This window comes from Melanotaenia boesemani, chromosome 6, assembly GCF_017639745.1.
Source record: "Melanotaenia boesemani isolate fMelBoe1 chromosome 6, fMelBoe1.pri, whole genome shotgun sequence".
NCBI lineage: Eukaryota > Metazoa > Chordata > Actinopteri > Atheriniformes > Melanotaeniidae > Melanotaenia > Melanotaenia boesemani.
In genome coordinates this window covers 13,499,389-13,525,964 of record NC_055687.1, presented here as the reverse complement: position 1 = coordinate 13,525,964, position 26,576 = coordinate 13,499,389, and the positions used below count along the sequence as shown (strand labels likewise).

General features: G+C 38.5%; 1 protein-coding gene and 1 long non-coding RNA gene across 4 annotated transcripts; one reads left to right on the top strand and one right to left on the bottom strand.

Annotated features, from left to right (window-relative positions):
* Nucleotides 1-1,523: 1,523 nt before the first annotated feature.
* On the bottom strand, nucleotides 1,524-18,079 carry thrap3a (thyroid hormone receptor associated protein 3a). Of its 3 annotated transcripts, none has more exons than XM_041987463.1 (11): nucleotides 17,829-18,079; nucleotides 13,045-13,189; nucleotides 8,752-9,618; nucleotides 7,877-8,566; nucleotides 5,961-6,133; nucleotides 5,466-5,577; nucleotides 5,061-5,145; nucleotides 3,670-3,851; nucleotides 3,359-3,512; nucleotides 3,133-3,276; nucleotides 1,524-2,999 (listed from the first exon to the last, which is right to left on the bottom strand). In XM_041987463.1, exons 2-11 carry the CDS (start codon nucleotides 13,164-13,166, stop codon nucleotides 2,760-2,762), a joined length of 2,769 nt encoding a protein of 922 aa, XP_041843397.1. In that variant the 5' UTR covers nucleotides 13,167-13,189; nucleotides 17,829-18,079; the 3' UTR covers nucleotides 1,524-2,759. The 3 variants fall into 3 exon arrangements, with proteins under 3 accessions (XP_041843397.1, XP_041843396.1, XP_041843398.1); XM_041987462.1 differs by having other exon boundaries at nucleotides 3,359-3,542; nucleotides 17,829-18,075; XM_041987464.1 differs by lacking the exons at nucleotides 13,045-13,189; nucleotides 17,829-18,079 and adding an exon at nucleotides 11,777-11,861 and having other exon boundaries at nucleotides 3,359-3,542.
* LOC121641378 lies at nucleotides 17,215-26,033 on the top strand. The gene is made up of 3 exons (XR_006010694.1): nucleotides 17,215-17,226; nucleotides 17,998-18,002; nucleotides 25,852-26,033. It is a non-coding gene; the product is annotated as an uncharacterized LOC121641378 (long non-coding RNA).
* Nucleotides 26,034-26,576: the final 543 nt, after the last annotated feature.

Here is a 26,576-nt window from a genome sequence, read left to right as displayed (position 1 = left end):
GTTGGACTTCTATGCTCGTCATGGATTGTCCATGATGAACACCTTGTTCAGGTATAAGCGTGTCCACATGTGCACTTGGCACCAGGACACTCTAGGCTGCAGTTTGATGATCGACTTTGTAGTCTTATCATCGGACTTGCGGCCGCACGTCTTGGACACTCAGGCGAAGAGAGGGGCGGAGCTGCCAACTGATCACCACCTGGTGGTGAGTTGGCTCAGGTGGTGGGGGAGGATGCTGGTCAGGCCTGGCAGACCCAAGCGTGTTGTGAGGGTCTGCTGGGAACGTCTGGCAGAGTCCCCTGTCAGAAAGAGTTTCAACTCCCATCTCCGGCAGAGCTTCAACGATATCCCGGGTGAGGCGGGGGACATTGAGTCAGAGTGGGCTGTGTTCCGTGCCTCTATCGTTGAGGCAGCCAGCTGCAGCTGTGGCCGCAAGGCCATTTATGCCTGTCTTGGCAGTAACCCCCAATCTCGCCTCGGGATCCCCCCGGATGAGCTGGTGAATGTGGCCGGGGAGAGGGTAGTCTGGGTTTCCCTACTCAGGCAGCTGCCCCCGCCACCCGACTCTGGATAAGCAGCAGAAGATGCATGGATGGAATTCTGTTGAAGTATGGTTGAAATGCAATGTCTGGCTTTCATTGGTTAAATTTCATAGAATTTTTATTTATTATTACTTTTGTCAGATTCAAGTTATTTCTGTGACCATTGTGAGTTATTCTTTCATTAACCCAAGGGTACCAACAATTTTGTCCACGTGTGTACATGGCAGCTGCCGTATTTGTGCCACCATTTTTATTTTTGCTAGAGTCTCTGAATGAACAAACAATTCTGTGTGCACTGAGAACTCTCTGAGCTACAGTACCAGCTTTGATAGATGACAGAGCACCGTTTGAGATAAGTAATGCCTTTAAAGGTACATAGAAGAAGACGATATAAGTAAATAATTTTGAAGTAGTTACCTGTAATGCAGTCATCGCTACACCTGAGGCCGGATGAAAACATGTTTGGCTGCGAATGTATTTCAATAATTATTACACACTTTTTAAGCTTGAACTTTTTCTTTTTTTTTTTTTTGCTGCGTTTTATTTTCACTCCTAAAATTTACAGGGAATTATTGTGCTTTTGGATTTCTTTCTGCAGCAATTTTGTTTACTTTAATTAACACGCATGTTAAGTTATATCAATATGAATTTGTTTGATAAATATGTTAACGGTTCATTCTTTTGTCATAGTTGAAAGTATCAGTGTAGTTCTTCTTTAAAGATGGTAGCTTTTTTTTTTTGTTGTTTTTTTTACGTCACATTAGAAGACCACCAGTGTCACCTAAGTAAGCTTCACTTATATGGTCAACAGTTCACTGATACTAAACTTGTAGTACAGACTTTCTTTAGTTATGTCTTTTGTTATGTATTTTCTCTTTTATGGTGATCTTGGTATAGCAGTAATTTATTTATTTTAAGTCTGAATAGAATGTTCTCCAAAATCCCATAATGGTCTGACTCAATAAGACTCGTGTTAGGTCATCAGAGTTATCAGTGTCTCTTTAATTTACTTAAAGGAAAATGGAAATAAACAAACAATTGCAGCTTAAAAATTCTTCTAAGAAAATCCTCTTAACAATTAAACTGGAATCTCTATCTGTTGGCCTGTATTGTACAAAGACCAGCGCAACAAGGCACACAAGGTATGTAATTACATTCTATTTTAAACAACAAAAAAGGTAGTATGCACTGGAAAAAAACATTAACTCACTATCTTTTGTTACAAACTACAGACGAAACAATGTAATCTGTTCTTTCACAATTTACATACTGTAACTAATAAAATAGTATCAGCTGGATACAACTTTGAGAAACAGTCTTAGAAAATACATCAACATCTATGGGAATAAAGACACACCATCTATTGCAATCAAAATCAAACTCCAGCCTTGACAAGTACAAAAACTACAATATAGATCTATGGAGGAGTTGGAGGAGGCCGTGGATCTCTGTCAATACATTTTGAAGTGGTATTGTGACATGACAAAACTAAGCATAGCTATTGTAAGAAGAAAAACATCTCACTGCAGAATGTTTCGTGCAGATGTTAAATATACATGTTGTCAGCCTAAGACAGATGCATCATGCCTTCAATTAGCACTGAAAATTGGTTTGTAATGAGGCTGCAGAGTATTTTTCACCCTGCAGAGTTGGTCCCGTTGACAGATAAGTCGTCTTTTTTTTATTATTATTATTCCTTTACATCAACGTGAACAACTCTGTGTACTGACTGCCTTAAAAAAGTGTCTCCACCTTCACAAGTTTAAGACAAATTGATCTGATCAACAAAGAGTAGTTCATTTTTTGAACTGCAAAATACAATTTGTTTTTTGTTTGTTTTTTTTTTTTTGTTTTGTTTTGTTTTTTTCTCCAATCCCCACAATAAGAAACATCTACACATGACAAAAATGCAGTGTGAAAAAATTCAAACCAAAAAAGCAAATAAAATAATAATAATGAAAAAATGGTAAAACTTCAGTAGCATTTTGATAAGAAATGCCCTTTAGCAGTGCTTATTACTAGTTACAACCTGTATCCAGATGTATAAGAGGATTTTTTATGCCGGGTCAAAGTAAGTATTCTGATCTGAAACCAAAGCAACAGCATCAAAATATTTGACTTTTCATTTATCGATCCATTGTGGTAGATTAAATCACTAATTTATATCCTATGACAAAACAGAAGACTGATAAGATTTTTGTCAGGCTGCTTCACTGCTCAAGTTTTCTCTCTGTCGATTTCTGCCTCTTTGTGGTCCTGTTCTGCCTCCTCTCCTTGCTTGCCACTGTGCTCCCTGCTGGCCTGGAACTTATCAAGGGCCCATTTGGGGCTATTCACACAGACACCACCAGTGGCTTTACGAATGATGAATCGTGCCCTTCCACGGGAAAGGCTTCCCCGTCCCCGCCCTTGGTTGTCCATCCACTTGCACTCGGACGACTCGTCTCTATCGTCGTGCTAAACCATTTAAAAACAAAGGGGTGGGGGAGGATAAAAGGAAACGAGGTTGAATATGGTGATCTGATAAGGAGAAGCTTGTAGTTTGACATAGCAGAATTAAGAGGCATGAATCAGAAGTGTTTAATCCTACCAAGTAGTATTTTTTGCTCTTGGGAGTAAACTCTGGGTCCCAGTATTCACTTTTTGGGTCTACAGCCACATTCACAGGGTTACTGTGTGAACTGTTTCCCTGATAACTGCCTTGATTCCAGCCTCTTCCACGAATTCGTATTTGCTGTAATTGAAGAAAAAGACAAGAAATTAAAAAAGAGCTAACACACAGTGATAATAAAATATATGCTCCGATTCAAACTCACAAATCCTCCACGTGGCCATCTTCCTTCAGCTGGTCCTGGTGATTCTCTTTGAATCAGCTGGGCCTTGTTAAAGACTTCATCTTTGGACTGAGACTTGTCATGAGTCAAGCTTTTGTCATTTTGAGATTTAGAGGATGAGGAAGATGAGGAAGAACTGGAACGAGAGCGCTTTTTATCACTTTTCCTACCAAAAGAAAAGAAAATTCAGCCATGTTCAGATATTTATGTTGAAACCTGTGTGAACAGAACTATCCAACACAACTGGAGATGCTTATAAACTTGTATCTTCCCAAGGAAGCATATGCACGTACTTTGACCTCTTGCAACATCTGGAGATGTTTTCCTCTGATCTTCCCCTATTAGGATCCAGGGAATCTTTCATATCTCTCCCCTGGTCCTGATTGTAATCTCTTTCATAGGTGGAACATTTTTTACGACGCTCAATGTCTAAACGAAGGTCCATTGGGTCCCCTTTGACTTTTTCCCCACCGTCCTGAGCAGATCAAAACACAGAACACAACGTCGTGGACAGACTTTGGATAAGCACGTAGACACTAAAAGTCTGCTCTCATCTTGTGTAAATTACGTGTCAAACTAGTAGTTTTGCCTGTTTATAGTACATCCTGAACAATTCTCCAAAGCATTTTATACCTTTTGTTTTTCTAAACCTCCCAGACAGCTATCTGAATATGGTATGAAAATCAACTAGAAAATACTTCAGATTTACTTCCACTACACAATCCATCATCAACAGGAAGTACTTTATGTTAAATTTGTGTTTTAAAGTCATTATTACAAGTATACAACTACATGTGGACATGCTATCATCCCATTCTTGAGATGATGCATGGATCCAACATCTTTCACCTCATCTTCTATGTTTCTAATACTTCCAGCAGTCGATTCCAGAACTTTTCTGACTTTTAAAACTCAAAACAATAGGAGAAAAAAACGTGGGCACTTTGGTGGTTTTCCTGTTTCAAGCAGGTTTTAATTAATTTTAAGTTAATTATCATACCATACTGATACAAATAACTGGTAATAGCTGCATGGAGGATGGCAAATGAGTCTAAAAACTTTGAGGTATTCTTTGAGACATAATTGAAAAATATACCTAGGTGCTTTATACGTATTTGGTCAAAACGTGCCAAACGCACCATTGTGGCTTTTTAGCAAAAGTGAGATGCAATAATCTGATTGTTCACACCGAGCTTGCAAGGTCTTACTGTATATACTGTTTTTAGCAATTATGTGTTGACCTTACGTTTCCATGCACGTCAATAGAGAAAAACTATTGGGGATGACTCAGCATGTTAAACATGTGAATGTAAGCACATGTGCATGAGGTGCTTGCTGTTGGTTATTTCCATTACTTATTTATTATACTCAGTTTTTTTGTTTTTGTTTTTTATTCTTGTGAATACTTACGAAAATCCTTGGAAAGCTTTGTCACAGAGGCCCCCATTTCTGACTGAATTTGATATACTGGCCTCAGTCAGCATTTTTCTCACAACAGACACAATTCACCATGAGGTATTACAATGAACAACAAAAATGCCCCCCTTTTTTTTTTTTCTTCCTTTCTTAGACTTGACCATCTCCCCTCATGGAAAGCCACAGGCTTTAAGTGAGAGCAGTCTAAAGGCATCAGACTTGCTGGCTTGTTTGCTGCTGTTTGTCATACTGCAGAGTGTTCAGTCACCTTGTAAGTGCCATCCTCTGAGCTTTTCATCGCCTCAAAAAGTTGAGGGTGTTTCTTAAAAGCACTTGGTGAAACATCAATTCGCCTGTGAGAAAGAAACATAGTTAAGGAAAGAAAATTAAGATGGCACACGAACTTTAGTGCAGGTGTCAAAAACCAAACAAAAGAAAAACCCAAAGCTGAGCTACACTGAATCAGAAAGGCAACATGAAACAGAAAAAGGGAAAAGAAAAAAACTGCTGGGAAAATAAAACTGACCTCCACCAAGCATGAGAACTAATTAGCCAAGATAGTCTGTTGATTATCTAATAGGAAAGGTGAAAGAAATACCTGCAAGCTTTTTAAAAGAAGACGTGAAGCCACAGCACACTGAAGGTGAGAGGGTCACTCAATAGGCGACTCTACCTGTGTATCTCTGGGCTTTTTCTTGGCTTCATCATTTCCTTCTCTGCAGCTTGTCTTTGGTACAAGGTGAATCGCTCGTTTAGAGTCATGCCAGAAGACTGAAAGTGTTGGGCTGAGAGGGGAAACGGTAAGACATAAAATGGTATGAATGTGCTGATTTGGCTGTTTTAGATAATGCTGCTTTTACTTCCATGTTTACTGCATTGTGTCCTAAAAGATTTTCCAGAAATTTAAGTTCATAAATCTCAAGCCCACTGTTTTTATTTCACATCCCTCTCAAAATATGACAAAATATGCTCTTCCTTTTATCTGAAAAATGCAAATGCTGTAGTTTCCCAAAGAGTGGAAAGTTAATTTGAGCATTATTTTCAGTGATACAAATTCAACATTGTGTGTAATTCTAAAAAATGGATTCCTTCATTATTTAAAAAAAGGGTAATTATTAAATTAAAAAAAAAATGATGGGAAGACACATTGTAGAAATGTTTGACTTACCTTTGATATGATGCACAATGGTGACAATATGTTGAGCAAACAGCTCGGATGGACTCCTCTGTGACTGAACAGCCTGAACGTGCTGAAAAATGGAGCGAAACTCCTGATCCTTTTTTGAGGACTGCACGAGGTCCTGAGACAACTGCCGCTCTTCAGCTAAAATATCTGAGGAACTGAAATGATTGGGGGGAAAAAAAGCTTTAATGCTCATTATTATGACAAAGTAGGCTGATGTGTTGTTTCTTATAAGCGTTTCCAAAAAAGATGGCACACTGTATATAATATAAATAAAAAAATGAGAATGCAATGATTAGCAAATCTATCAAAGCCCATATGTAAATAAAGTAAAAATACATTTAGGTTGTTGAAATGTTATGTTTAAACGTGGTGATTTGTCAGAAGGTCAGTTGCATTATTGGGTGTTAAAAGAAAATCCCTGAGTCTGCAGAGGCGAAGATGAGGAGTTGGGTAAGTATTCAATATGGTCTTTGTCTTCAACGTATCATTGAAATAATGTCTGTAATGGTTAAAAAACACTGAAAATTACTATTAAATGACTGTGATACTCAGTACCTCAATCAGTGCTGTATAAACCAAACATAATTCTGTTGTAGAAATCATGGCATCATTCTGTAGCACATCTGGACGCTGACAGCAGTGAGCACTGATCATTTTTGGTCCTTGCTTTATCCACAAGTGAAATCTGACACTATGTGCTGGAAAGAGAATAATCATACAGCAACACCCAGAAACGTCACTGCCTTCTCTGGGCCAGAGCTCATTTAAAATGGGCTGAGGTAGGCTGTTAAAGTGGTCTGTGATCTTGTGAATAAAACTTTGAAATGCCTTTTGGGAATCATGAAAGCTGATCTTCCAGGCTTATGTGGAGAGGAATCATCAGGCTTGTTATCAGCACACAGTTCCAAAGCCTGTATCTATGTTGGCATGGTGGTGCAGTAGTGCATATGGCATGGATAAGTTGCACACCTGTAAAGTTGTCACTGCACAGAGATCATCAAAATTAGAGTTGTACACAAATAGCTGAAAAATAAAACCAGAATTACTGAATTATCTGACGTCTGTGATTGTAGGGTAAGATGTATCATGTTTTTGTGCAGTTTCTGAAACTGCAGGGGGGAAAAAAAGAATTCCTGAGAATGCACAATTTCCAGCTGCGTGAACAGCTGACTGTGTTTTTGATAAAACAGCATTGCCTCATAAACACATTTACAAACTGATTCAGGTTCCTGAATCAAACATCATGCAGCGCAACCTTGTAAAATCTATGTCAAAAGTAGAACCACAACAAAATTAATTTTACATTAAAAAAAAGTCTAGTGGCACAGATTTACTCAGCTTCATGGTGAACAAGCTATGTAACTGCAACCACAGTCCTTTAAATACAAGCAGGGTGCCTTCAAGCAAGAAAGGTTCAGTGCCTGAACATCATCTTCAGAGACAGCCTTCCAAATGTCAGGAAGATGATGCAAAACCATATTTATACTGCTTTTATTGCATTAATATAGATCCTATAGGAGAAGGAGTCCAATACTAGACTGGCCTCCCTGTCTGCTGTCCAGACCTGAAAATGTTTTAGTGCATTAAGATGCAACACACAACAAAGAGGGGGCAGCTGATTCAAAGTGATAGCAATCTGGCCTCAACTGTTTCAAAATAAGTTTTTGTTTTTGTCTCATGTTTGTTTGTATCAAAATTAAAATGAGCTTGTATAAAAGGTGAAGTAAACCGTATTAAGCATTTGTTGTGCTTTCTTTATAATAAACAGAGCTTGATTATGATTTGGAAATTATTGCCTTTTTTTTCTTACAGTTTGCACAGCATTGCAACTTTTTTGGAAACAGGGTTGTAGTTACAACACTAAGCAAAAATATTTAAAGCCATGAAATGATGCTCACCTCATCAGGCTATCTCCAGGGAAACCCATTCTTACATTAAACTTTGCTTCCTGTTTCCTTGAGGAAACGAGAGGCGAGTCTTCTCCTCTGATCAGAAACATCTCTCTGTCAGAGTTCCGCCTTAGTGGTTGAGCAGAAGATGGGACAGATGGAGATTTTGCCATCTTCCCTATTTTGTAACTCATGTCTGGAGACAGCTCTTCAAACTTGTCAAACTCCCTCTTAGCGAGGGCAGCAGCAATGGATGCTGCTTTATCCTGCTTTCCACTTGGATATGTCTCCCCTGCCATGGTGTCAAGTTCACCATTCGTAAACTGTGAGAAGGCTGCATTCTGCCACTTGCCAAAGCACTCTTCAAAGAGTTTTTGAGCTGAATGAGTGACTTTGCTCTTTGGCTTATATGTCTCGTCACAGTTATACCAGTCTCTATGAAGTGATTTTGAAGGAGACTCATGGATCATCTCATCATCTTCCTCCCCCTCAGCAGACAGAAACGGGGAAGCTTTTAAAAAGCTTTTCAGAGACACCTCACCATCAATGTTTTCTTTGTGCTTTCTTGATAGTGAGTCAGGAATGACTGCTGATGCTTTGCCATTTACGTTCCCCTTTTCCATATTTACATGAACAGCCTCAGTGCCTTTGCCATTTTCCCAAGAAGATTTAGCTTTTTTGTTTTGCTCCTCCAAAAACCTGAACAATGAAAAGAGATAGAGTTGAATCTAAAAGGCATGCCGCTTGACAAATGACAGCACACATTAAAATAATTAAAATTGAAAATGTAAAAACAAAAAAATTATAAACACTATCAAAACATAGTTTGGTTTAACAGAATAAATAAGCAGCAACTCATGAAATGAGTGTAAAATTGGCCTTACTTCCTGAAGGCAATGGAGATTGGAGTTTGATCTCCACCCAGGTATTCCTCAGTGGAGAAGAAGTCAAAGCTGGGAAGCATTGGATTTAGACCTTCATGTAAAGGTTTTTTTGTTGAGGTTGAACCACATGCCATCGGCCATGTGGGGGCACCATTGCTGGTGTCTTTTGTGACTATAGTAGGACTACGTTGACTAATAGTTTGGCTGCTCTGACTAACAGTAACAGCAGAGCTGGCCACAGGACTGTTTTTCTCTGGGCTGCTGCAGTTTATCAGACTGTGCCAGTTCCCCTCAGTTTTCCCACTGCCTGCACCTTCTCCTGCCAATAACTCAACATGCTCCACTGGCTCCTCATCTGCCCCTCCTCCCTTTTGGGCTTCCTTGAAGGCTAGTTGCTCCTCTTTGACATCCTTGGAGTTTAGGTTAGCCAGCACCGAGGCTGGCCTGTTTTTGGGGGAGGAGCAATGTGATGAGGAGGAAGAATGTTGAGATTGTCTGGATAGAGGAGAACAGGATCTGTCAGAGTGATGAGAGTGACCCTTCGGGGGGCTTCCTGAGCGTTTTTGCAGGTTGTGTGATCTTCCTCGTGAGTGGTTAAACTGCTGCTGTTGCTGTTGATGCTGCTGCTTCTGAGGATGTTGCTTGTAATTCTTCCAGTTGGGGCGATAGTTGTTGTTTTGATTGTAGCCGCCACCCCCACGCTGATAGCGTCCACGTGTGAAGTGGCCCCGTCCTCGGCCCCTGAAGTTGTAGGGCCTCCGGAAGCCGCGGTGATAACCCCGAAACTCCCTGTTATTCTGGTATCCCCTCGGGTATTTCTTCTCCCGGTTATGAAATGGAGAGTGAGATCTTGATCGAGACCTAGAGCTAAAGAGAAAACGGGGAAATGGCAGCATGCCGTAAAATTCCACAAAGAGCTAAGATATACACATGTGAGATGGATTTAAATCTTTGGTGCTTATAGTAATGGCTGTTATGCTGTGGGAAAATTTTCTCACATGATTTAGGTCAACATGCCACTGAGTATTAATACATTTTTAGTGATAATCATGTTTATTCTAAGGCATTATCATCCATGTCTCTTTTAGGATCATAATACTGAGTATCTGACATGCTATGTCCGTGCAAAACATAACCAGCAGTAAATATCTTGCATCATAGTAACATTAGCAACATGTTTAGCACATCGCTTTTGACTGATAGTCTAAATTCGAATAATATTAACTCATTTCACCTTTTTAAACAATTGTGCTGCCACAGATAACATTACCACTGAGGCCACTGACAGCTCAGTCTAGTATAAAATAAGTGAAAGTATTATTTAAATGGGGGTTAAAATGATAAACAGTTGTCAGATTGCATCTTGATATTCTAATCGGTTTAGTATTCGTATTATCTATAAAGAACTCATCCCATTTCCACACCTATGGAAGTCTTAAGATTAGCAAATAAAACCTGGTATATACTGACATTTTTCTTCTGCCCCAGATGAAAGAGCTCCATGGTAATATCTTTGATTCTGGCTTTAAAAACCAACAACAAAAACATACAGTCCTACATTTGGTGAGAGGTGTACAGAGACCACTGTTATAATGGTGTAAGCTGGGGACCTACATCTACTGGACTAGCTGCCTAATTGGAAAAATATCTTGATCAGTGTGACATTGTGTAAAAACCAAAACAAAGCCAAGATTTTTATTTACATTACAGTTCTCCGGGTCAAACCATGACCACAGCAAGGATGCGCACATCATGTCATTTTTCTGTCCACCCGTGATTCCTACACTCAGTTAATGTGATGCTCTGATTCGTTGTTGCTCTCAAGTCACATTTCCATGATTTAGCAGGTGCTGTCATTACACTGTCTGCAAACCATTTTTATCAGCAAAAAGTGCTAAAAGAACAAAGCTGACATCAGTCGAGTCAACAGTGGAGCAGACAGGGTAACAATAAAGAAGAATGGAGAGCAGTGTGTGAGTTACAGGCATCAATCAGCTATTTTCAGCTGGTTTAGGTGGTGGGAATTTCCTTTGGAAGAATTTTTAGCCCCTCTAGTAGCGCTTCAGAGAATAGTAGAACCATTGCCAAGGTGCAAAGAGGCTGTTCTGGCAGCATGTAATGGCCTAACACTGTTGTTTTTCCTTTAAATGAGTCACCTTTCTGCAGGTCAAGTATAAATAGTTTTCTTGTTTCTGGCCCCAACAGTGGAAACTTCAGAGTGTTATGTGATAGAACCTTTGTAAAACTGCTCCACATTAACTTAGAGATTAGACATTAAACATGAAGCATGCTGAATAACAAGGTAGCTGAGCAAGCATTTAGGGGAGGCATGGCTAATTACAACCAGAAACTCACTTAAAGTTGTTCCTCTTCACCATATGGAAAAGACATAAATAGATTATCAGTTATATCCGGTGGCTATATATCATCTTAAAGTGGCTAAACATATGTTTGTGTATAACGTGTTGAGGAAGGCCACAAAGGAGTACTGCAAGGAGAAAAGCAGAGCTTCCACAGGACGGTGATAACTCGGGATGCAGAGTCACATTTTTCCACACGGTGGCTCTGCTGCACTTCTGACAATGCAGTCCTCTAGCCTGAGCCTACAACATAGTCCTGAGATTATATCACTAGATACAGTGTGTTCACTGTTCCACAAAATCATTTTTTTAGCAAGTAAAAATGCTCTTTTTTTCTTTAAGGTACAACATTTCAAAACCATGTCCACAACTTTTTGTTGGTGCAGTTTAAGATTAGGATTGTTTCAAGCATTAAGCAGACGGCAAACTTGTTGGTCCGTTCCCATGCTAATTACACAATAAGATCTTCTGCAGCAATTATGAAACTAGAAAAAAAAGCAACCCCTTACTGTTTCCCATCCAAAAAATCCAAAAATTGAATTGCATCAAGAAATGCATGCCAAGATTTTGCAGAAAATTCTAAATTGAAAGAACAAGGTTGTGCCAAATCACATGCAAGCTCATTATAAAACCGCATAAATAAGCTGAAAAGGCACATCACTCACCTAGTGTGTTTTTTCATTGGAATACAGAGCGACGGAGAGACGGCAGCACACTGAGAAGCACTGCACACTCGCAGCAAAAGCTACTGATACTGTGGACAGCTCTGGTGGAGCAGTGAGTCACATGGACCATACAAAGAAGAGAGAAAAAAAAAACACCTCTTGAATCCTTTGACTCTGTTTTCCACTTACAGGGCTTCCACAACTATTTTAACAGGATGCTTTGAAAGATGGTTTAGACAATTTATTGGTCTTTCTCACTAAAACTTGGCACATATTATCTTTATCTTGCTTCAGCTTTTAGTAAAATACATTGCAGCTTGAGTGTATGTACAAAGTTGAAAAGCAAAGCACAAACTTAAGTGTCTTGTCTTGCTGAATGTTATATACATCTGTAGATGACTTAGGTGAAAGATTTAGAGATGAATGATGGAGGTTTACTGTTCACTCTATCTTGCCAATTTTGACAACCTATAAATATGTCTTTATGATAATTTCAATAGGGTGCAACACTGCCAGGAAATAAGCTACCATGTCATTTTACTGCTATACCAGTCATGCTGCCAGAAACAGCAAAGGCATCAAGAAACCTCATGATTTCTTCCAAACGGACACACATCACCCTTCACACAGCTTTCTTACTGAGGCAACAAAGAACAAATGATACCTTAGTGATTAAAGGCTTTATAAATATTTAGATCTGCCCCCATGTAATGAAATGAGCTCCAACTTAATATAGCCTGAGTTGACTAAATTCTCCTATCGGCATCTGAACTCTCTCCTTCAAACAGTAATTTCCTCTGTAACTGGAGCCAACTTCAGAGTTTGAGTAAGACTCAAATCCATTATAATGCTGCACCAGCTTAGTCTATTTACATTGGAGCCAAACTCATAAAAGAAAGGATTAGACAAGGTCTTGAAGGGGCCAGTCAGATGATTCGTAGACAACAAATAAATCTATAATTAATAGTTCATTTGCGTCCCAAAACAATTCTCTCAGAAAAAAGTACATATTTTTCTGCAGGGTTCAGGCTGATCACTTCCTTGACATTTATTTTTGTCATGACAATAGAATCATTCATAATGATAAAGAGTTGTGTGAATATAAACATTTTTATTAAGTTTTAAAGCCTCTCAAGAATTTTCAAAATAGTTTAACCATTCAGACACAGTAGCATGTAGGCATCTTCAACAATCAAGAAAAATTCTTTTGGTTATATTCAACCGCAAAACAGCAAGTAGATCTCATAGTAAGGAGAATTTTTTCATACCTGTAACGATGCTTCCTGGACCGAGACCTGGAACGACTCCTGGAGCGAGATGTGGAACGGGATCTTGATCGGGACCTCGAGCGGCTCCGAGATCTGGAGGCAGATTTTGTGGATCTGGACATCACTGCACTCGGCCCACCTCAGGCTGTGACACAAAAGTGTAATACAGTTGAGTTAGAACTGTTAGGGGGGGAATACAAGAATAAGAAGTACATATGTTAAAAAAAAATAGACAAGTTTATCAGGTCACCTATTCAAAGCATTGGCTGCAGGAAGCAGATGTTAATCTGTGTGAGCAACATGAAAGAAAAACTGCATTTCAAGAAAAAAAAAAAAAAAAGTAGTCCCTGAAATAAAGCATCCGACAGAGAGAGGGAGCATCTGAAATGGACCTCAAAGAGGTCTAAAGTTGAGTGAAGAAACACAACAGCTGTGAAAAGAGGAAGGTTGTGTAGTGCAGGGCATCCAAACAAACAGTTTTATTTAGTCACTGATCATTTGCATAGAGGGCTGTCTTCTGTCAGTCATCTGACTTCTTGTCTTTTGAGTCCACAAAAAAAAAAAAAATAGAAAATGCAGCAGGTTCCTGTATCCTATGCTGTAGTAAAATGGAGGTCAAAGAGCTTAAACAAGCCATCTGTTTAACACCATCACACCAAGTCTCAGAATTACAGAATGTTTGATGATTATCCCAAATACAAACTCAACAAGTTTTCCCTCGTGTTCTCCAGCCCTGGCTCTTGTTCACCGTATATTTTTTATTAAAAATACCAGTAATAAGTTTGATAAAAAGTAAGAGTTAGAAGGTGTGTGTGTGTTTTTTTTGTTTGTTTTTTTTTTAAGAAACTTGTAAAAGCTGCAGTGAGTGAATTAATATAAAGCTGCTAAATGTCTTCACAGAACAGGCACCAAACATGGGAGTATTTGCAGAAATTTGAAGGTTAGACTAATTTGGTCTTGTTTTTTATTTGGATTAATCTTTGATTGAAAATTAAACCCAAACAAAGGTAAATATTTAAACTTGCCCATCACTCTGCTGAACTGATAGGAAGCCTTTCAGCTTCCTCTGCAACAATGTTGTTCTGTGCGGTTAATAATCTGCTTTGAATATGCTACCTGAAAGAAGTTCTCAGTGAAGAGCATGCTCTGTGTACAAAGACCTCAGCATATTTTTAACTTCAAAGGATGTTTCTTCTCAACATCCCCAGGACTTAAGTTCTAAACCCCTGAAACTGTATTAATACAGTACTGTGGCAAGAGTATCTGGTTCTTGCCACGATCAACAAGACATTATCTGTGACATATGATCCTCAGAGTATGTGAAAGCTGGGGATCAAATAATTGATCTCTCCTCATGAGAGGCATCTTCAGGAGCTTTGGAAGGAGGAAATTGCTGTGTGCACATGACAGAAATTTTAAACACAGCATACAAAATCACATGTCCATAGCGTTTTTGCATCCTTATGACTATGTTGAAGAGAGTTGGAGCGGATCCATTTTCCCTCTCCCTCCTCCTCTGTGAACTTCCCACTCCCCTCATCCCTAGCAGCTTGTTGGCTTTGGCTTTCAGAGAATCATTTCCTGAAGGCCCAGCTTCAACAGCTTGTCACTTTGGCTTACTCTGCACATTTTAAGACTGGCACTCAGATGTGGCCATTTCCAGCACAAGGTTAAGGGTAAATTGTGACGATTTCTAAAATCGTGGCTTTATGAATAAGAGGTTAACTTCAGAAGACCTTTTAATTGCAGTGGACTGCTTTTAATTAGTTGCACCAGATGTAATCAAATGTTTGAAATAAACATGTGTTTCAGACATTTTCAAATGGCTGAAAATGGTTACTTTGAAACTTCAGAGTGGGTGTTTGCAGAAACTGAACACAAGGCCACAAGATTGAGCAAAGCCATGCAAAAAGCAAGCTTTATGGCTGCTTTATCAGGACATCAGAACCTTATAACAATATGTGGGGATATGATTAGTATAAGGTGTGTGAGGAAAGCTCTGCCTTTCCCTGTAGCTGGCAGAACTGAATGCAGCTGGATTCTAATACCTCCCTCTAAATGCTTGATTGATAACCAGCTCCAGTTGTCTTTGCTCCTCACTGTGTGGCCGGCAGCCTGATCACTGACATTTCAGCCTCTCAGAACGGCTGCAGGAAGCTTGATCTCTAATCACTCTATATTACATTTCCTCACACTGCACACCGATACACTGACACACATTCACTCAAATCACACATCTATGCTAAGGAGAACTTTTTCGTTGACATTTTTTGCCTTATCTAGCCATTATGCTGTTTCCATCCACAAGTGTGTCTTGATGGATTAATTATGTCACTGAACTTGTCAGCTCTTAATCCAAAGTATTTCTGATTTTAGATGAGTTTTATCAGTAGGTGTATTTTATTTTTAATTAGCTGTATATATAGTGTCATTAAGAAAAAACTCAAGAAGAATACTACTGATCGTAATTTTGTTAAACAAAAGTCACGCTTGTTTTAATCTCTTTCACTTTTAAAACAAGACAGGAACAGCAGAGTATTGACAGGAAAAGCATGTAAAACTAGAAAAACAGGTCCACAACATACAGTAGCAGAAAAATAAAAACAGAAATGGACTGCATATGGAGAACAGTTTAATCAGAAACAGCCTAACAATCAGACTGAGAATGTCCAAAGGGAGGAACTCTGACATGCTCGCATACATAATTAAGAAGAGAAGGACAGCTGTGTAATCCTCATCAGCTGTTTATTTCATGTAACAGGAAAAGCAGCTCTGAGCGACAATGGTCTTGCAACTTGATACACAGCCGAAAGCTGTTTGAGAAGAAACACTCCACTCAATCAACCACTCTATCATTAAGACCGGGATGCCACAGTGGCAGCTGGAATCACACTTGCTATCTATATGCGCCCCTGAGACACCCCGCTCGCTATTTCAGAAAAAGCCACAGCAACTGTCACTGGCACAATGTTTGGTTACTGAAACGTATCAAGGTTTCTTAGTATTCCCTCAAGAAGCTTCACATGCATGCTGAGACACTTAATGGATAGTGGCAGTGCTGCATCAGAGCAGATGCAGCTGTGAGCATCCTTCATGGGTTAATAGGAAAATAATAGCTCTTATTAAAGTGACTCATTTCTCACAACAGCTAGCTTGTTTGTCATCAAACATCTACAGTAGCAACTAGACAGACAAATGGTGTCTTTCATGCAGTATTACTTTTTTGTATATTATCTAAAATGACAGCGCCTTTCAAGCTGGAGCTAACATTCTGCTAACTGCTAACTTAGCCTTGCTATTCTCACCCAAGCATACTATTTCTGGAAGGATCTGGTACTTTTAACCAACCATTTTCACTCTTATAACAACAATCAGGAGTTTGTAGACTTAACAGCCACCACTGTATAGTCTTCTAAGATGTATGAAAGGTTGCTCCTGCGTGGAAAATGGAAAACTATAACAAAGGCATCCTCACACTGACATACTTCTGAGCTGTCTGTCATCACCACATTTGTGAAACTCTTTTGAATACAAGGGGGGGGAACTCATCAGCTAAAGGTCCTCTATTTTGGTCTGTTGAGAACAGCCTTACAAAATGATGATGACATAGTTTTAGTATGCATTAATATACACTTAGTAGTTTTCTTTCTTGAAGCTTGGCATCTGTGCGTTAAACTGGGGACATGATTTGTGTTTACGGTAGTCCTTAGGAACATCATAACTTGAATATTTTCATTTCTACCATGCAGACACAAGCTGACTCAACTGAAAGTGGGTTATGAAACGTAATGGACATTGCTTCTGTTAGCAAAAGAAACAAAAGTGGGCACCAAAGTTATGGCAACAGTGTTATTGCCACTTTCAAGTTTAATTATTCCAGAAGCTCCCAAAGTGTATGACCCAGTTATATGAGGAAAGAAACACAATAAGTTGTAATGCTACCTCAGTATGTGCCAGTATTCTTTGACACAGGCACACCCTTCTGTTGTATGTTTGCTAAAGAGGATTCACCTCAGCCTGGATCCTGCAGTCTAGCAGGATGCATGGTGCTTTTTTTTTTTTTTTTTTTTTTTTTTTTTTTTTTGCATCAAGTGGTTTCCAGAAATCCCTTTTAGAGAAAGAGGGTGAGACCACTCTTATATGTGAACTGGTAGGCTTGATTTAGAATGGTTAGTGTTTACAGTAGTTGGAGGGACATCTTTGTGGAGCCTGTGTAATTACAGCATTCTTTCACTGGGCTAACCACCAAAAACAGCAGTCAAACGACTAAAATGACAGTTAATTTTTTTCTGAATCCCAGGTGGTCTGAGGATATGCTTTAGAAATCTGCATAACTAAGTTAAGGATCTGGCAACATGTTGATAAATGAATGACACGGATTAGAGACATATTACTTGGAGCAAGTATGTTAAATGAGGTCATGTTCAGGACGGGTTGGACAGCGCACCATTCTGGCGCGTCATTATATGTCCATCATGATGCATTAACATGCCGGCAGGGAAAACTGGCCACTAAATCTTACACTTGTATCATATTGATTTAGAATTAAACCTTTCTGTGATGAAACTGATTCAGTGTTGATGATTTAAGAGTTTGTAGCTACTTGTTTCCAGAAATATAATTCCGCAGAAGAAGTTGGTAGCAAACATTAATTAATTGATTTCTGGCATTGATCAATTTGATCAACTTCCATTTTACTGACTGTAATAAAGGGGGAGGGGGGGGGGAAGAGGATAATACTTTGCTCCGAACTTAAAGAAGGGAAGGAAAAAGAGGCAACTTACCGGTCGTCGTTGTTATTCAGTGTCTTCGAGTCACATTCAGGCACCACGGTAGCCTATAAGGTGGAATATGGTGAAACTGAGATAAAAGTTCCTCCCTGCCTGGTTGCTGTTGTGTCCAGCTTATGCGTAAGTTCGTGTGTCGGCTGAGGTTTGCGGTGTTCAGACAGAGGGGGTGTGACAGCTCCGTGCTGCTATAAGGTTCATATTTCCTTCCGCCTTCTTCACCGCAGTCCGTCCAAACAGCAGCGCAGCGAACAGGCGCGCAGTTCAGGAGCCGCAGATTAGACAACGAGCTCAGGATCCGACTTTTATTTGTTTTTTATTCTCTGTAAAGACACTAAATGGCAGAACAGTTTTCATCGGCTTGTGTTGACAGAGTGGAAAATACAAACAGTTTAAAAAAAAAAAAAAGGATTGGCAACTTTAAATGCAATAATTCTTTAACACCAATTAATCCAATTAAACAAAAAAAGTCAAGTACAATTTTAGGGTATACTTGAAGATTAGCCTACGCTAGCTATCAACATTTTTGCAATAAGTCTAATTTTTACCCAAATCAATTACTATAACAACTTCATCAAGTTACTTTTAGGATAAAACAAATAATCAAAATAAATAATGGCTTTTAAAATACAATACGTAGTTAAACGTGTAAACGGTGATTTACGGCATTTATGGGCTCCTTGACAAAACCAATGACTAGTGAGGGATGATGCTAAAGCAAAAGAAAGAGAAAGAAAAATAATTAACATAAATATAACATTTTACGTTTGTTGCAAACAGATTATCAAAAGTTTGGATGAGTGGGACCCTAACAAAGATTATTAAAAAGAATATGAAATTTGTGTATGTGAGAGCGACACACAGACCTTTAGTGAGTCCAGTGAGACCCTGAAGAGAAAATGATGTGCAGACTTTTACCCACAGAGGGAGAACGATTGAAGTGCCCTGTCTTTGGGGTCATTCTTATCTTGGCAGGTGTTATTTTGACGTCTCAGTGCAAGTGTGTGAGAATAACTGTCTCAGTTAGCAGAAACAGTGCAGAAGTCCAAGTCTTTCTTCCTGTCTTAAAAATCATTTGCATGTAGACATCCAAGCTCACACTGTTGTAAGTAGAATTTCTATCACATCACATAAGAAATTTTTTGGTTACACAAGCACAAAAAGATCAACATGGCATAGTAAATAAAGGATAAAGGATTAATCTAAAAAGATTATCCACACATTTACAATATATTTAGTAATTTCACAAATTATTTAACAAGGATCAACATTTAGTCTTGAATGTATATAGGGAGGGACATTCTTGCCTTGATAGCATTTTAGAATTTGTTCCACTGTCATTAAACAACAAATGGGAACAATCGGGCAAAAACTGCCTTGTCTCATTTTGCTCTCAAACAAAATAGTGAGCCATCACATTTCCCTTGTGTCTCTCTAAATAAAGTAGTCAAAACAAGCCCCACCTCCAGCAGCTGCAGCAATAACATGCTGCTGATACACTTATGCTTTAGATTTATTAATAATCTAATGATGTTACGTGTCAGAGAGACCAAACCAGTGCTTTTCCTTTAATGGACCTGCAACATTTTGCAGATCATATTTATGTACTGAAGTAGGACCTTTGTGATGCTATATGACTACATCTGAATACTACCTATCCTCTGTAGAGCCATTCAGTTTAGATATTGTGACTCCAATGAAAAAACATACAGTATGTGGTGTTATTTGACATCATTTGTTTGAATTAGAAGCTCTACTTTTCATAGAAGTTTAGTACTATGTATTCACTCTGATTGATCTCTGACAGGTTGGACAGATTATTTGGACTTGATATATCATAGCTGTTTGGAGAGAGGGGCAGGTCTGTCATTTAGAGAAAGAAAAGACAAGTAATCAGATGATCATCCTAACATTCACACATAATGACTTTTTTGAGATGATGGAATCTATTATATAAATATAAACAGTACTGTGGCAAACATGCACAGCATTGTGACTGAAAATGATGTAGCTGGCAGAAAAGTTATGACAAAATGACAGAAACATACGATTAAAGTGGTGAAGAAATGATTAACAGAGAACAATATCAGCATCTTGGAATGGCTTAGTCCAGAGTGGAGACCTGAATCCATCTAGAATCTTGTCTTTTGCCACTTATGTTCTATGCAGAGACAAACTATTATGTAACTCAGTGCAGCTTTAGTAGTTCAATTACTTTCACACTGGCCTGATGGTGTCAACTAAAACTCAGTATTATACCCAAATCGTCAAGATAGATTTTGTGCTCTGTGTAGTTGTTCTTTACTGAGCTAGTCATCCAGATGTAGCTAGCAAAGTGTCCGTTTAGCTTGCATTTTCACAGGAAGCATGCTTCATATTGTTAAATGTGCACTGATAGTCATGGTTACAAGATACTTGAAGATAAATTTGGGGGGGAAAAAAAACAACTCATGATCTGGCGACTTCTGTGTTCTGGGTGTTTTGACAGCATCTCTTTAGCTGCATTTAACATATCTGCAAAGTAGTTCCTGAGAAATAGAGAGAGAGAGAGAGAGAGAGAGAGAGATGTTTAATCCATTAAACTTTGTGTTCTGGCTGCTTTTTAAAGAACAGCCAACAGAAATTATCTCAATAAAATGTTTAAGTATTGTATCTAGTGGGCTATTCAACTACAGCATTACCAAATAAGCTGGCGTGTGATAGATTGTGATGAAATAGACTGTTATTAAACTTGTTCTGAGTCAATCTACAGTTGTCTGTTTTATCTCAGCTGATGAAATCCAATCTGTCTGGAAAAAGGAACAAGTTTCTAATGATTTGCAGTTGTGTCTGTGACCAGATCCATGCAGCTCTGACAATGTCTGAGGTACAGGATACCCAGTGGCACTTTAAATGTGAGTTTCCATAATTCACACTATTTTCTCCACATAGATCATTTTAAATATGAAGCTGGTGCACATTTGTTTTGAATCTGTAGGACTTTTGTGTCATTCATGAGCTCCAATGTGCATTGAAACTTCCAGATGAATGTTTGAGGGTCTGATCTGAGTTGCATCTCCCAGCAGCCCACTGCAATACTTTTTAAACATTTTCTTAAGATAGCATGAATATATGGAAGCCCATTTCCGTCACTCTGATGAAAAAAAAAAACATAGTATCTCATAATTATGACTTAAGTATCTCATAATAATGAGATACTATCTCATTATTATGAGATAGTATTTCATTATTATGAGATACTATCTCATAATTATGACTTAGTATCTCATAATTATGAGATACTATCTCATTATTATGAGATACTATCTCATAATAATGAGATACTTAAGTCATAATTATGAGATAGTATCTCATTATTATGAGATACTATCTCATAATAATGAGATACTTAAGTCATAATTATGAGATAGTATCTCATTATTATGAGATACTATCTCATAATAATGAGATAGTTAAGTCATACTGTAATTGTTACAACCAGCCTTACGGTTATAACAAAACAACGCCGAACAACCAAGAAAACCAATTATAATTATTTATTAAACCAAAACTTAAGACAAAATAATATAATCATGAAGTGTGATTGTCTGCAATATCAGTAATGTCAGGGCGTGCTTGGTTGTGTGTACAAATATAATGAGTGCAGTGTTGTATGATGTAGAACTAAACCAAACACAATAACGAGGTGCAACGGCGCAGGTCCGGCCTGGGAGCGGAGCAAAGAAAGAAGCTACCAGGCCGATTGTAGGCGGGTCTTATATAGCTACGCCCCGCCGAATACTCCAGCTGCACCTGCACACAAACATAATTAACAAAGCCACAAAAGAAGAAGGGGTCGTAACATAATCATGAGATAGCATCTCTGTAGCAAACCACTTTTGCTTTGCTAATTTTTTGGCCACAAGGTGGCAGCCTGCATGGTTAAAAAGGTTGAAGTTTAAGAAAGTTAATTGAGCTATTTTTTTATCGCATCTTTTGGACTGAGGTATAAAATACAGTTCATGATTTGGGTTTATCATAAGAAAATGTAATTCATGTGTTCTATATACAGATCGCTTAGTTGAAGCTTATGATTATAATCAGCTTTATTTTGAAGATCGCTTACTACTTCCGGTCGGCACTGTGCCTTCCGGTAACAACTTCCGGTAATAACGGCGGGTAGAAAACTCGAAGGAGACACGGAACAAGCTAACAGTACACGGAGAAAAGGAAAACGGTTAAAGTGTAACGGTGAATTACTTATTATGAGATAGTATCTCATAATAATGAGATACTATCTCGTAATTATGACTTAAGTATCTCATTATTATGAGATAGTATCTCATAATAATGAGATAGTATCTCATAATTATGACTTAACTATCTCATTATTATGAGATAGTATCTCATAATAATGAGATAGTATCTCATAATTATGAGATACTAAGTCATAATTATGAGATAGTATCTCATAATAATGAAATACTATCTCATAATAATGAGATAGTATCTCATTATTATGAGATACTTAAGTCATAATTATGAGATACTATGTTTTTTTTTTTCATCAGAGTGACGGAAATGGGCTTCCATATGAATAGAAGAAAACATAAATAAATGGATAAAAATAACAAAAATAAAGACTTTTTACTAATACTACTTATGTTCATATAAAATGTTTTAATGGCACTAGTCTATAAAGTTCTAAAAGTTCTCCTATCATTTGTATTTGTAATGTAAATGGATAAATAAGAAACTGCTAAGCTTACTATATAAACAGTAATGCCAAATGGTTCAATGAATGTAACTTCACATGATTTGCCATTTAATATAGAATCTCTTAACCCAGATTCGTTTGGCTTGTTCTCAAAATCAAAGTCCCCCAACTCATGCAACTTTCATGGGTTATTTATCAATGTTCCCTAAATACAACCAATAATGTTGCAGGTTAAAAACAACTACAAGTTGTATATTATACAATGTGTAAAATGAGAATTGTATAGCATGTTACATAGTTTTGACAACTGCTTAAACGGATGTCCCATTACTGGTTAATATCTTTTTTAAATTTATTTTAATTTTTTTTTATTGTAGAAAAACAAAATTCAATGTGCTATAAAAGTCCAGGGGATAGAATTAACTCAACTGCTTAACTTCTTTTTTCCTTGGCCTGGAATGTGCTCCTTTCCAGGAACGGGACTATTAATCAACATATTATTCTGTCAAAGAACTGTTGAGACAGCTGAGACAGTTACCTTTCACTCCCACTGTCCTGACAACAGACAAATAGCAGAAATAAAATGCAATGACACTTTTATTTGCACACATGAAATGCTGGGACAAATAATAAGCCCTAAAAAATATTGCTATCAGCTACCATTTCTATGCAGACCTATCCATAACCTTCAAGTTTCTACAAATATGGCATTGCTGATGATTTCTGGATTAAAAGTGAAGGCCTCCTCCTATACTTAAACTTTTGATCTTGTGATAATGATCGTACACTTAACGTAAGCCAGACATTTACAAGGTGATAATATTCAGAAAAGCTAAACTAAAAAAAAAAAAAAAGCTTTTAAACTGCAGGAGCTTGTGTGGAAAAAGTGTGTAGAATAGCTGCTTGGCATGAAAGTGGATGTTTATCTATCCAAAGAACCTTTTTTTCCAAAACAAAAGTAAACTTATTTTTTCCCACACTGCCTGAATCTTAAGCAGAAAATGATGCTAAGTGGAATACAGTGGGTCAGGCGCCCGTAGACGGATGTTCTTTCTCAGTGACTAGCTGCGTGGAACTGTTCTCCAAAAGGCATAAAGTTTTATACATTTTGATAAAAGGACCAAATTCTATAAGCACCCTGAGATATTTAAGCTATGAGAAGGTTTGGCCAATGAGTTGTTAATAACAGTTAATAAAAGCCTGTTGATGCTAACCTCAACTATTGATACTTAAACCTACGTAATACCTAAACTCCTCTAGGTAACTTATTTGTGTCCTGATGTCCTCAGTCTGTGTTGCAGTTAGGAAATGACCCTTTGGCAGGATTTATTGAGAGAAAGTATATTTAAAGAATAAAGGATGCAGAATTGGCAGATTTGTAAATGTTTTCAGCTGTGAATCGGAACATGAACTGATCATGTTTGGGACTTAATTGCAGCTGGGGGAACATTTCATTGAGAAAGGGAAGATTGGATTTGAAATGCCAATAAGTTCTGGAGGCTAACATAAACACATCTGTAAAAAATATGAATGCGAAAACAAGATTGCACAGCAGAATAATAATCCTAAACATTCTACAACTCATAATCCACACTGGACTCTGTCACAAGTTGAAGCTGAATTTATTTTGCATTTGTACTCAGTCTGCTGACCTCATTATCACTGCAAATGTTTGGAAAAACCTCAAGAGCTTTGCATGAAACACCCCATAAGAATCTTACAGGCCTTTAAAAGAATAATGTGTAAAACTTCCCAAAACAAGAACTTTGACTACAGACAGACTATTCTCTCTGCATTTTCCAAGGGATTATACATCTTCATGTTAACCTAATTTTAATGACACACTACAGCAGTGTATATTTGCATAGGAAATACATTTAGCCAATAATCTGACACTATGTGCACACCCCACCGACACATCCTGCTTATTTTATTTATTCAAAATATGGCTTCCAGGGAACTGATACAGTGGATTGACTTTATCCTCATCCAGGATGTACTGACCACATTTATTTTTGCATAGACTCAACCACTCCAACCACAACAGTAAAACTTTTTGTAACTAACAAACCAATAATTACCTCTCACATTCAAGTCCTCCTCAAAGACAAAAAGATGGCTTTTATATCGAGGGGTCAAGGAGCTGACAAAGTTGGGGCAGAGAGAACTGAGGAGGAAGATTAGAGATGGAAGAACAGATGCAACAGAGTGATGTAAGTGGGGTCTGGAGGAGTCAGAACACAGTAACTTCAGACCTGTGCTTGAGAAGGACCAGGAGTGGGTGAATGAGCTAAACAGGTTCTTCAGTAAATTTAAACTGAATCCTCCCGCACCCCTGCACAGCTGATCGCACTAATCCAGACTGCTCGTGAGGTTTTTTTGACAGGTAACCAGTGATGAGTCATTCCCTGATCAGATGCTTCCTCGTCCAGCAACAACTGTCCGGCATCGCTCTAACTTCAAAGTGTCCTTTGACCAGGCTTAAGGTGAATAAGGCGACGGGTCTAGATGGTATAAGATCCAGGCTCCTCAAATTCTGTGCTTGACATCTGTGTGGGACTGTGTAGCACATCTTCAACATGAGCTTCAGGCTGCACAAGTTGTCAAAGCTGTGGAAGTCATCCTGCGTAATCCCTGTGCCCAAGTCATCTCGCCCCATCGACTTCGATCCTCCCCCTTCTGCATACTGGGGTACGATCTTCAATGGATCCTCTGCAGTTTGCATACCAGCCAAACGTTGGGGTTAATGCCTCTGTCACCCTTTTCATGCAGCGATCTGATGCACCTGGAAAGGTCTGGAAGCACTGTGAGGATCACAAAGGACAGTCGGTATTATACACAAAATTAAGTTTCTTGATCACACAAATTCTCAGTTTTTACAATCAAAATTACTTAAACTTTAAGACCTAATTCATTATCATACAGCACAGATCATGGTAAATGGTCTGTACTTTTATCCAAAGCGCTTTACATATACATCACATTCACCCATTCACACACACATTCACACACTGATGGCTGAAGCTACCATGCAAGGTGCTCCACCATGACCCATCAGGAGCAATTAGGGATGTCTTGCTCAGGGACACCTCGACATGAGCTCGATGGGCCGGGATCGAACCGGCAACCCTTGGGCTACAGGACGACCACTCTACCCACTGAGCCATGCCGCCTCATGTATAAATTTAGTAAGCATTTACTACAACTCAACACTAAAAATCTTTTCATCCAGAGAGATGAGGTCATAATTCACTGGGAAATTCTCTATATAATAAAATGCACTTGGTAAGAAGCAGAAAGAGAATTTTTTGTGTCTGTATGTAGGGTCTTGGGTCTGGAGATCCTGGGTTCAAGTCCTCGGGCTGCCAACTAAGGTAAACTGCTGTGGGCCCCTAAGCAAGGCCCTTAACCCCCAGCTGCTCCCCGGGCACTGAAATCTGGCAGCCCACTGCTCCTAGCAACTACAATGGGTTAAATGCAGAGAAAGAATTTCTCAGCTGGGATTAATAAAGTAGAATAAAAAAAATAAAATAAATAAATTTATTATTATTGTTATTATTATTGATTCAAACATCTTTTGATATTATACAAGTATTTTATGAAATACAGTGAATGGTTTGTGGCTAAGGGGGTGAGATTAAATAAGTGCTGGCTTCTTCCCTATCCCTTTGGACAAAGACTTATTGTACATTTCCTTCTTTTGTATATTCCTTTATCTTCCTGTTTTGTTGTCTGTTTTTTGTTTTTTTCCCCTGTTGTTTGAAAGTTTTTATTTGAACAAAAGACAATCAGTCAGTCATGGAATAAGCTTCCCACCCCCTACATGAGACTGTAGGTAGGTAGGACAGCACCAACAGCAGCATGCTTCTTCACTTTGAGGTGCATAAAGGAAATGTGCTGCAGGTCCTTCCTCCCTCTGCTGTCAGACTCTATAATCAGGCCTGCTCCCAACAGACCTGATCATCCACCCACCCACAACAAAGATCATCATCATCATCATCATCATGGCGCATGTTGAAAATGGGCAGTGGTGGTGTGTGATGCAGCAA